Genomic DNA, 12,800 nt, shown 5'->3' with positions numbered 1-12,800 from the left:
TTTAAGCAACTGGATTTTATATTGATAATGATGTTTCTTGAACAATTGTCATCTACACACTCTCTAATGCAAACAAGTAAAAAGTTTTATTTGTTGCTTTTATCCAAGTGGCAGAGGCAATTGCTTTATACGTAGAAATCTAAATGCTGCCTCTGAGGCTTAGTAGGGTCTTTTTTCTGAAGGAGAGAAATTCTTCAAGCATGCTTTTTTCACATCTGCCTTTGGTGTAAAGAAGAATTAAAAGTTACAGTATGTTAGGTTAGCTGTGCTTTCAGTGGAAACTTTCCAAGCTGTAAATTAAGGAATTAACAGTTTAGGACAAGCAGTCAGTATGAACCTCTTAATTTTTTTCAAATAATGTGTTGCCTGTAGAGAGAACATCCATTTTTAGTGACAGAACTCTCTTGGCCATTCTCCCTCTGCAGGTTTCTCTATGAGAAGCAGCAGAAAAGTCATAGTGAAGGTCAGGACAATAAATTAGCTGTGGTAGTAGTGTCCACATACACTGATCGTGTAGGAAAAAACACTATAAAAAGTTATTAATTGTTTTTAATGTTCATGTTTTCTGGAATCCACAGTACTTTTAAGATTCCCAAAATTCATAACCACGTGGTTCATCTATTGTCTGTCCTTGAAGTGGTCAATTTTTTCTTTTTTAAATGCCAGTCTTATCCCAAGCATATGTGATTTAGTACATTTTTCTAGCATCCTAATTTCATTAGCATAGAATAAGTAAAGATGTTTCAGGAAAGCTAAATGGTCTGTGGGATTTCCCATGAAGAGCTGATCAACTCTGGTGTCACACAGTAATCTCCTTGAAATAAATGGGTGGTTACAATTCGCAGCACAATGCCTGAGGACTAATGATTATTTCTCGTGTAATTAAGGTATAATTGATCTAATTAATATAATAAATATTGTGTATATATATAATTGCAGATATTATCTATAATATCATCCATAAGATAATCCTTAATTAAGATATATTTCTGTCTTTTGTCTGCTATCGTTAAAATCGCATATGATACTAGTCCAACTAGAATTTCAGGAAGAAAATTCTTTATTTGGAGTTCGTGAATTTATCAGCATCTTAGCATTTTCTCCTGGTTAGATAGATCTGTCATATGGAAGGGAGAGAGAACTTTTTAAAATAGGGAAAATAGGGAAACCACTAAAATTAGGACAAACACTAAGTGGAGGTCTAGTATTTCTAAGCTACCACTACGTAATTTTTGAAAACTGGTTCAGTTTCAAATTATTATTAAAATTCCTAGTATTTGGCAATTCAACACTATTGCTCTACATGAACCACAGGTAGATGTGTTTACTCATTACCTAGCTACAAATGTATAGCTGCTCTGACTGCTTTCAGGCAGCTTCTAAACGCAGGACATGATATATCCAAAGAGCTCAGACATTGGCTAAAGTGACGCTAACTTATTAATGTATCCAACCTTAATAATACCAGGCTAGCAACCAAAACAGAATCAGAATAAACTGATAGTGCCCTTCTAAGTATTTGTAAGGAGCTTAAGCACCTTACTGGCAGCATGTATCATACTGTAAATCCCTGGAGTGCTTGGATGGAATCAGCTGTGTTGTAACTACTTCATGGAGCTGTGCTTTACATTTATCATCAATCCTCTTCACAGAGGCAAAACTATGTAACATAAGAGGCTGCCAAAAGTTTTAGGTATTTTGTTTTTAAAAGATAAGCTGGATTCTAATTGCATCTTTGTGTCTGCAAACCTTGCGACTATAAAACCTTGTGTGCAGAGGAGAGAATATATAGAAAAACACTATAAGAAAAGAGAAGGACCCTTAGTATAGATAAGGCTCCTATCTCTAGGTCTGTCTTCTCTAAAGGTTATCTATTATGCTTGCTTATAAGCAAACTGAAAGCAGCTAGTTCTTCATGTGAATTACGACTACTGTTGGTGGTAGTGCACTGTGGGCATAAGAAAACCCATAATGTTTTCAAACAGATCCTGAAAATTCTGAGGAGGGATTTAAAGAAAGTTTTAATCTGGATTTCAAGTTTGAAAATGAAATTTTATGTGTACAGTAATTTTAATCCTGCTGAAATTAGAATTTGTATTAAATTATTATATTTGCATAGTTTCATCAGTTCCTCTGGTATATTTGATTCATCCATAGAAATGTTAGCGTTCACAGATTCTCTCCCTTGTGAGCATAACAGAACTGTGGGCAACATGTTCAAATACAGTGCCAATCTTATAACTGGATAGAACTGGATTTAATTTATTACAACGTACAAATGGGTGGATTCACTGTCTGACTGGAGGATCAGAAGTCAGGAAGACTCAATTTTGTTTTGGTTTGGTTTGGGTTTTTTTTATGTGCTGTTGGAGGTTTTTTTTAGAGTGTTGCTGTTTGATTATGAAAGATACTTTTACCTTTACAAAAAATCAAAAATATAGTGTATATAGCAGAACTGAAGCATAAGTATAGCACAGCAGTAACCTAGAATTAGGCAGCAGCTCATAGGAACCAGCTACAAACAGGAAAAAATGACATATTTGAAATCTGTACATGTGTATTAAGGCAGATCTTATGTATGAATTACCTGATACTTCATGATGGCCCTTTATTGGAATTGATATATTGGAGAGGAATATTCAGAATTAATCTAAACAGTAGTAGCCAGACTCCACTGCTATTATGCATAAAAGCAGTTTTTATGCAACTGAGAGTCACCGTGTATGTCTTTTTTTCATGACAAAGAAAGACTATTTACTTGGCTTGAACTTGGGTTTAGAATAGAGCATTTCAAATGAATTTTGCAAAGAAGATACTATGTTTAAAAAAAAAAAAAAAGTACTGGTCCTTAATAACAAGGTATAATGTGGCTTTGAAAATGAGAGTTCAGGGGTTTCCTGAGGAAGTATTAGCTTGTGTCTTTATTGTTTCTGAAAATTGCAGGTATTGTCTCTGTAGGGACAGATATTAATATAGAGCTTAGCTTCAAAAAGGTCATTCAAAAGTAGTAAAAATTGTTTCTAAAGTAAGAAAAATATATACTAATGTATTTCTCACAGCTAGCTTTGCCGAAACAAAGCGTGGTTTGCTTGAAGATGCTTACATCATTATTAGCTATGATAATAATAGCTGTGAAAATATTTTAACTGCATTTTATATACCAAAAGTTGTTGCACCGTTAATTAAAAAATAAATGTCACTTTGTACTTAATGTGTCCTCTGTTAGAGGAGGAACCTTCTAATTTGTAGTGTTTTATTTTGCTTCTTAGCCAAGTACCTAAGTATATTTGAGCAGCGGAGTCCCTAAGTATACTTGAACATAACCTCTTGTGGAGAACTAATTAACCTCCTATTGAAGATTGTTAGATGTTTTATAAAATCTAGATTTTGAAATGCTGAATATATTGTGCTACTTAGTGTGATATGAACTCGCTGGCTTTGTTACTGAAACCACAATCCTCATGGAATCAGTAGTTTCCAACTTTCCAGAGGAAAAAGTCTCCAAGTGGTCAAGCTTCCGGCAATAGTCCTTAATCTCTAGGGTTTTTGTGACTTTAGAAGATAACTGTGGTAAGGTAGGAATTCAGTTTCTGTAAAGAAGAAAATAATAGCATGAGATGGGAAGGTAAAATAAGCTTCAGTTGCCATTTTTTCACATCTCCGAACTGTTTATTAAGGCAAATTCATGATTTCTTTGTTAGAAAAAGACTGTCTCTGTGGAACTCGAAAAATATTACAATACTGGCCCATTTTTAATAGGAGTATATGACAGGAGTATTGTGTGTGTGTTATGAAGTAATAGTCTGTAAGTGCCGCTGCTTCCCAGTTCTCCAACAATATAAGTAAATTCCAAGAATATTCTTCAATTGGTTTATGGGTTATATAGAAGAAGTTCCAAGTTAAATGAGTACTTGTTTTAGTCACGTTACCAAACTAATTAGCCGCTTATTACAATGACAGTCATTCTCTAAAAGCAATTAAAGATACTGCTTTTAGAGCAATCAATATTTGCCCTATTGGATGTTTGAGGATATGGGTTTATGTTAGAACAAAAAAATCTTCTTTTACTTGGTAAGTGGCATAGGAATAACTGAAAAGGGAGGATATTTAAAGAATACTGAAATTAAGCCATGATTAATAAGCCTTAAAGAAAGCCTATACACACAGCTCTAGATGTTCTTTATCCTCAAAAGATACCTTTCACATTAGAGAATATGAAAACACAGTTGTCTTGTACATTCCCAGCTCTGCATCTGTATTCCATCCTCTTCCCATTTTTTGCAACCTCCATATAAATCAATGCAAAAATTAGCATTATAGAATAACAGAAAGAATATATCTGAAGAGCTGTGGAGAGCAACATGCTCCTCTTTTCGGACAGATCTAAGTACGCCTTCATATGTTACTTCTCTTTAGTTTAGGATTAGGGCCTGTTGTGTGAATTTTTAACAGAAGGTAGTATCCTGGGGACCACCAGTTCCTACAAATGCCTGCAATGCTTGCAGTATCATATATATGGGACTGTTGAAAGGGGTTCAGTATCAAAACTTATAATCATCTCTGGTCTTATGTTCCATAACACCATGAATTACAGGCATATATTTCTCCTGTTTATCCCCATATTAGTCTATCTGTAGAAGTGGCCAATGTAGTTTAGTAAATCTGTAATTAGTTATATTCAACTTCTTCCTGGCTGTGAATTTAATCTGGGAAGGGAATGTAAGGGATACAAAGGATTAGACTCTAAAAAGTCAGTAGGAATGATAGTAGTAGGTAGGTAGGATTTTGAAAAGTAGGAGGGCTGTTCTGAGCAATAAACTAGGTGAGTTGTCTACAGAGATGTAAACATAGCAGTTGGTTTATTCATGTGAGAATAACACTAGCAGTAAATTACAGGACATACCCTTTACGCTTTCATACAAACTGCAGTTCAGATTTCTTTGCAGAGGCATATAGTTGTGCAAGGAAATAGGAATTATGTTACATAAGTAAAGAAAAAATCATGAAGTAAGAGGAAGCTGGTGAACTGGAAAGATTCAGGGAGGTTGTCTGGTATTGCAGAAGTTGCAGACTCGTACTAACATTGGTCATATTCCTGGTAGGTGACAGAGCTAGCGATAGATGAAAAAGAGAAGAAGGGAAAAGAGAAAAGATACATGAGGTTTGTTCTCATAGATGCACAAACTTTACTGAGGTAGGAAAGCAGCTCTGAGGAGTAAACTGATGAGGTAAAATGTCTTCAGAATGCCAAGTAATACGATAATGGCTTATTAATGTGCAAAGTTACAAATCATAACAGGATTAGCTGAACACCAGATCTGTACACCATGTTTCTAAGAGGCCTGAAGTCCTGACAGCACTTGACATGCTTGCGGAAGTAGCAGACAGCATGAGTGAAGAAGCTATTGCTAAGAGGTCAGATGTTTACCTGCTGGTATTGTACAATAATCCGTATTCACACCTTTAGATCTTTCAGACTTAGCAGCTTTGCAGACCAAAACTCAATATTTCACTCCTCTTCAATTTACTGTATATGTTCACAGAGGATTTCATCCAAGCATATCGCTTGCTATTGCAGCCTGTCAAAGGTTTAAAGGGAGGAAAGTTTGTCAGATGTCATAAAGGCTGTCCAAGAGATATTTATGTTGTTGGTGGTGTTTTGTTCTTTTTCCTTCTTAACATCCCACTCACCATCTTGTAAAGTTTCTTGAAGAAAATGCAGTCTAATTTCTTGTCTCTGTCAAGTGTTAATTTGAGAAATCAGAAAGGAATTAAGAAATTATTTAGGGAAGGCCAAAGGATTCAAGACCGTGGTGGTAATAATTTCATTCAAATATTTGAGTGAAAGGAGAACCTCAAATTCATTGTTCCATATATTATCTCAGCCATTTTCAGTAATTTGCTGTATCACATAACTTCTGTTGAAGTATGGGAATTGCGATAATGGGGTAGATAGTGTTATAAACTGATTATCATAGTGAGCTGAGAGGCAGCATTTAAAACTGTTCCTCACATTTTTCTTCTTAGCTGAATTGCCCATATCACATTGTAATCTTTCTTCCTCAGGTTCAGTGTTTTACAAAATCAACATGATTAGCCATGGAAATATCATAGGATAAGATCTTAATTAGTGGCAGAAGTAAAGAAAGTATGAGGATTATTTATGATTATGATGGGTTTTCTAAATTTTACATATTAGGCCATTTATTATTTGTTTTGTAACTAGATATGTATTGAGCAACCTTGAGATTTCTGTCTCCCTGAATTAGACTAAATGATAATTTAAATTGGTGTCTTTTGCATGTATCAGGATCAGCCCTTCTCAGACTCCTTGGTTATGACTTCTGTCTTGCAAGGTTTCACAAACAAGAGAGCGGGAAGACTACGGGATAATTAAGGCTACAGGATTATATATATGTTTTTTAATTGTTTTAAGGGATTCAAAACTTCCTCCAGTCTTTTTACTTAGGATTCTTCATAGTGTGAATCATGAAGTTATCTGCAGCGGCTTGTAAAGAAGCTGACGCTTTACCCAAAGAAATCTTAGAAGGAGCCTTAGGAGGATCGTCTACAAGCTTCTTCCATTTCTTCACTAATTGACTGTTACATCCAAGTTCTTCCAAATGAAAGCATTTGTATCCGTGCCCGTGGCAGGGGAGTTGGAACTCGGTGATCTTTAAGGTCCCTTCCAACCCAAACCATTCTATGATTTAACAGGGTTCAGTTCTATACAAGTTCTGTTTTCTCGTACACATTCCCAGATTTTTTAAAAATTGGCCTTGCTGTTTTGTTTCTCTCTTAAAGCTGCACCTGAAGTTGTAGCAACCCTTGAATAGAAGGCGCTTCTGCATGATTACCCATTTAAATTTCTTGCACATATAGGAGAAATGTCAAGCCCAACGGGGATATTATTTAATTCTTGTGCTTTGAGAAGAATAATAAGAGGTTTATTGACCATCTGAGAAAACAAACTTTTTTTTGTTAGTGAACACAAATCAAGATAGTGCTATATGCATTCAAAAAGCCATTTCTGAAACTGTGAACTACTCAGAAATACTGAGTCTTTGATGATGGTTAGTCATCCAGTATCCTTTTCTTTCCTCCACTTGTTCAATGTTTTTCTTTCACAAATAGCTCCTGCCTGTTCTGTTGTAGGTTGTTCAACAAGCTTACTCTTCTATTTCTTGGGTGTAAGGTTTAAATCTGGGTTGGCCAAGGTAGGCCTGAAAGACTAGGAAATTCTCTCTCCAGCTGTAGCAAAGGATATGAAGTCTATTGAAAAATGTAAAATGATTTCAGATCAGAGCTGGTTTCCCCTGACAAAGAATTGACATATGAGAGAGAGAGGTCACAAGGAAAAGACAGTTTCCATGTAAACATATTTGAGCAAAGGAGGATTTAAATGCAATTGCAGCCCTTCTGGAAATGTACCAAGAAGATAAATATCCTCCTAAAAGCAAATAACTAAGGTTGTCTTACCTCTGAAAATTGAGAGGACACCAGAACCATGCTATTCTAAGGGAAGCCATCTTTCTTCAGATATGTGGAAGACAACTCTGTTTTTTTGATTCCTGGGTTATTTGAATTGGCAACCAGACTAACTCATGAAGTGAAAAGTTTGGAAAAGGAAATATTTTACGAGATTTCCTTACTTTGGAGACTTCCATCTGCAGCCCTGGAGAACAAAGTATTGAAACAAGCTGGAGACAGAGCTGAGTGGACAGCAAATGCCCAAGTGATCTCTCAAAATGTGAAGCTGCTATTCCAAGGACAATATTGCATTAAAATTTCCTGAACCCACTTTTACCCAGCTTGTAGTTGAGAATTTCAAAGAGATCTGGTGATTTTTGTGTGACAGACCAAAATGTGTTCCTCTGTCATATGAAAGCAAGTCCTTCCGTGTATGATACCTGGAGATGTGTCACCTCAGAGCAACTTCCTAAAGATGTATAGAAACCTATGGAATAGCTGCCCTGTTTCCTGGACCTTTTTTCTTATATTTTTCTCCAGTTTTATCCCTTTTTCTTTCTGTGCAGAGTTCTCGCTAAACTATTTTTGTTTAATACTCAAGATTTAGGCATTAATTAATCTAATCATCGAAAGGTGCTTTTTAAAAAAATCTACTTACTCTGTTCTTTCTGTAGCTGAACTGATGTGCTTGGATTCTCTCACCAGAAAGCTTTTGAAGTAAGAAAGACTTCTCTAACTCAAAAGGGAAGTAGTGTTTCTTTCAGGGGAGAGAAGCCAGAGTGAGGCTAAGAGGAGATGAGGAGGACTGTTTTGCCAAAACTAAGTAACTTGAGTTTGTTTCTCAATGTACCATTTTAATTCAGCAAACACGAAGGGACTGTATTGGCCCAAACTTGAAAACAAATTATCAGGGAGACAAAAAGTAGCCTCTTGCTGCAGGTCTCAGTGGGTTTCTTTTTGGTTTGGGTTTTTCTTTTTTTTCCCCCCACTTCAATAAATCCCTACTTGGGGAAGATGCTACAGACAGCTTAGGTCTACTTGGGAAAACAAGAGTTCAATTATCTTACACTTCTGCTCTTCCCGCCCCCAGTGAAAAATACCACTTTCTGTAGCCTAACAGCTAATCCTACTTATAAAACTAAGAAAATCTTTTCTCCAAATGTAATTCCAAATTTCTCAAAAAATGTGATTCCACATTTTTAGGTTAAGGTCCAAAAACTGCATTAGGTACATTAAGAGAGGTTCAGAATACATTTTATAGTATATAAATAATTTCTTTAACATAAATAATTGTCCTCTTTTTAATTCAGCTTTATGCCTGTGATTTTTGTTTCATGTTTTGTTCTAGTGAACTGTTTATAGTGTCAGTTGAATGTTCGTGTTTCATGGAGGTAAATGTGAACCCATAACGATGGAAATTTTATTATACAGGCCTATGAAGAAAATGAAAAAAAAATCAGAAAGAATTTCAATGAAGCTATTATACTCTCATAGGAAATCTGAGTATATCTCCTTCGCTGTCAGTTCCCATTTCTTATTTTGGAGAGTTGTTCTGTATTTCTAAAGTTTGCATACACAGTATAAGTTGTTATGCGTCCTGATAAATGAGCTTGGTTTCTACCAGCCAGTAGTACCAATATACTAGCTCTTGCAAAAGCCCGTTAAGCTCAGCAGCGTGTACAATTTCTGCAACAAGGTCAAGTGAAATCTGTCTTGTAACATGGTAGAATCCTGGCAACGCTGGAAATAGGCTACCACTAGTTGTCTTTTCTACCATCAGTGCATCGAGAAAGTCTTTATGTCCAAACCCAGACTCCAGTTTCTGCTGAGTATTACAAACTCAAACTGTGTCAGATTCATGAGGCTAAAGAATACAAGGAAAAAAGGAGCTGAACTCTCTGTCCATGTAGAGGAAGACATAAGGGTAGCCCCTTGATTTCTTTACCGTTTAGTCATTTTACCAAATGACTCAATCCAATATGTGTAAACCAGAATCTGGGACTCCTCTTCACACAAGAGTGCATTCCTCCCTGGCCATAGAGGTAAAACTCCTCTCACTTTTGTGTGTGCTCTCTCACCCTCTGACCTCATGACTCTTGCATTTCTGTCTGTGCAGTGGCCTGACTTCAATGGGAAAGGTGAGAAGCAACTCCATTCTGGTTTCGTCCATACTTGATGGGAACTGGGGAAGTGGGTTTATGTCTCTCAGGTGGGGAGAGACATAAAAGCAGGTTTCCCATTTCCTGGACATGTGGTCTAACAATTAAGCTACGTACTAGAGGCAGCACTCGTCATAATCAACTGTTTTGCAAAGGAACTCTGACTCAATACTATATATAGGCTTTAGGAGTGCTTTAAGCGTACCTATTGGATTAGACCCATTAGGGGATTTAGATGTGTAAATATTTAGTTTGTGAATCTCTTAATGACCTTAGGTAAGATGTTCTAACCAGGTTGCGTAGTTAAAATGAGGCATGAGCTTCTATAGGGAAGGTAATAACTAAAATTTGGGCACTCAGGAAAGTTCTTCTGGACAAAAATGTAGGTATTATGGGTATGGATGTATTTAATTAGGTAAATAAAGATTTTTATTAATCGCGTTGTTAACAAAGTATCTAAATTCTGCCTAAACTGAAATTTAAGTCCATTCCTGAATCTGGACCTCACTGTGTTCTTTGTCTTCTGTACTTGTCTAAAAATATTGTTGTGTACTTGTTAAATATTTTACGTTCATATACAACTTATTCTAAGGGTATTCAAACTAATGTAAAATAAATAAAAAGCCTACCTGTTAGGCTGGATCTCATTTCCAGGAGGGTTACTTGGTAACCGCAGCATTTTCCACTGAGATTATATTTGTTTTTACCTGTGGCACATTTCTGTCTTGGGATGATAGAGTATTTTTTTTTCTAATTATCTAGATGTAAATTATGAAGTTAGGTATTATTTGAACATTGTGATTCATAGGAATCGTTATATAATGTATCTTCAAGACATGGAATAAAAAATGCTATTTAAAGAATGTTGTCTGTATAACATTCCTGAGTTTCTCACCTTTTCCTTCTCTAATTTTCCAATGCAGATAACAATACCCAGACCTTCAGTGGCATCCACGCAGTCTGCTTCGGAGAGCTTTCATTATGGCCACCAGCTAGAGAAGAGGGAGCAGGATGCTCAGTCTATGGAACACACCGTAGAACTTTCCTCTCCAAAGGAAAGCTTGCCAGGTTTGGTTGTGACAGAAGATGCACTTCCAGCTAGTGCCAGCAGACCAGATTTGGTACTTAATATCAGCCAAGAGGTGCTTGACACGGAAGGACTTGTCAAAGAATGTGTCAGTGTTCTGGACTGTGGCCAAAAGGACCTACCTGAACAACATAGTGGGACACAGGAAGAGAAAGAACTTGAAAATATTCCTGTAGAGGAGGCTGAGGAAGAAAAGCTTCCAGTGGTTTCTGAGGACGCCATTGAAATGCTAAGCAAAGAACAGAATTCTTCTTTGCCAGGAAACTCAAAATCTGCAGAGGAAGAACCTCAAATGAATGCTGAAGCTGCTGAAGAATCAAAGCCAAGGCCTGTCTGTTTGGTGCCAAATCAAGATGAGGTTCTGAAGTCAATAGCACCTAAAACATCAGAATTTTCTCCCTCAAGACTTACCAAACCACATGTTAATCAACAGGCAAGCAAAATAGCACCAGTTCAGGAAAATGGTTTTCATTCTAATAAGGAAGAAGTCCATATCCAAGACTTGAAATGCCACCAAGTGGCCCTTACTACTTTTTTGCACCAGGAGGACAAAAAAGAGAAAAATGCTCCCAGAAATGGAGAGTTATTCCACTGCATTTCAGAAAATGAGAATTCTCATCGATCTAAGAAGGACTTAGTTAAATCTCCTTTTGTATTCAGGCAGAGCCGAATCCCAGTTTTAGCACAAGAGATAGACTCAACATCAGAGTCCTCTTCTCCTGTTTCAGCAAAGGAAAAGCTTCTTCTAAAAAAGGCCCATCAGACAGACTTGGTCAGACTACTTATGGAAAAGAGACAGCTCAAATCTTTCCTTGGTGACCTCTCAAGTGCCTCTGATAAGTCACTGGAAGAAAAAATGGCTGCTACTCCAGTACCGTTTTCTGAGGATGATGTCTTATCCTCATTTTCTAGATTGACGGTGGACTCTCATTTCAGCAAGCAGATGGAGGACAGCTCTTTATCTCCAAGCAGCCCTCAGTCCAGAAAAAGCAAGATTCCAAGGCCAGTGTCCTGGGCAACCACTGATCAAGTCACCAGTTCAAGTTCAGCTCAGTTCTTTCCTCGGCCACCACCAGGAAAACCTCCTACTAGACCTGGGGTAGAAGCTAGGTAATGCAGAGAAAATAGAAATAGGTTTTCAGGTTGAAAATGGATTTGAGCTTGATTGCAGTTACTGTGGAGTATGCAATTCTGTAGAACTTCCATCCTTTAACTAATTTTTTAAAAATGCTGGGCTTCAATTCTCTGAGAAATCTTACATTGTTGGAGAATAAATGAGGAGAGGCTGTGTTACACAAGAATAAGCCTGCTTCACCATTAAACCTTATACATCAATAGATGTGTATTTAGTATTTTGAAACCTGTCAATCTATAACTAAATCTTTACACTTTTTTTTTTAAAGTGGGGTCACTTTTCTGGATCTGTTGGTTATTCACAAACCCAGAGAAATCAATAGGATTATTCACAAACCCAGAGAAATCAGTAGGATCTGTCATATCCAGCCCCTTTGAAAATTGAAGTGTTCCTATTGTAGACATTTTAAGTATTTGGGTTTGGAGATTCCACCCATCAGTACTGAGTTAGTTAGCAATGCTCAGATCATGGCTAAGTAAAACCAGCTAATTAAAGGAGGGCAGAGCGAATTCTAGAAGCCCCTCCTTTGCCAATTCTATATGCAGACAACCATGATCTAGTTTCTTCAGTGCCTACATTACCAGTATAAGGAGAATTTTGATACAGTAGGGCGAAATCCTCTGAATGAAGTTGTGTTGTGCCTTGTCATCCCTTAGAATTGTGTACAGGAGTGTATTGATGGTGTGCAGGAATGGATGTAACCCTCTGAAACAGAGGCAATAAGCACCGTTCTTCAGTGCGCTTCTTCCAATGCCACCAGGAAATTTCAGTTATCCTGTAAACACTTAGGCTGTTTATGTGAGTGAGTTTATGCAAATATAAATACTGTGTTGATTTGAACAACACAGAAGCCAGAGCCTAGATCCAAATACCTCTGCCTTATAGGGAAGTTCAGCTCCAGATGTCTGTTCTGCAATGTAAGCTCATCCCTAGTTTCCAGTGATACTGT

General features: G+C 36.9%; 1 protein-coding gene across 3 annotated transcripts in view; it reads left to right on the top strand.

Moving 5' to 3' along the window:
* TTBK2 (tau tubulin kinase 2) overlaps window positions 1-12,800 on the top strand; it is a 106,071-nt gene that overhangs the window by 85,631 nt on the left and 7,640 nt on the right. For all 3 annotated transcript variants that reach the window (XM_087746334.1, XM_087746332.1, XM_087746335.1), the window contains one exon: window positions 10,553-11,826. In XM_087746334.1, the coding sequence (XP_087602460.1) occupies window positions 10,553-11,826 (1,274 nt within the window). The remainder of the gene's footprint in view (window positions 1-10,552; window positions 11,827-12,800) is intronic.

The sequence above is a fragment of the Nipponia nippon genome, unplaced genomic scaffold (assembly GCF_047370975.1).
Source record: "Nipponia nippon isolate SJK-2023a ecotype South Korea unplaced genomic scaffold, ASM4737097v1 scaffold_10, whole genome shotgun sequence".
NCBI lineage: Eukaryota > Metazoa > Chordata > Aves > Pelecaniformes > Threskiornithidae > Nipponia > Nipponia nippon.
This window is presented reverse-complemented; position numbering and strand designations above follow the sequence as displayed.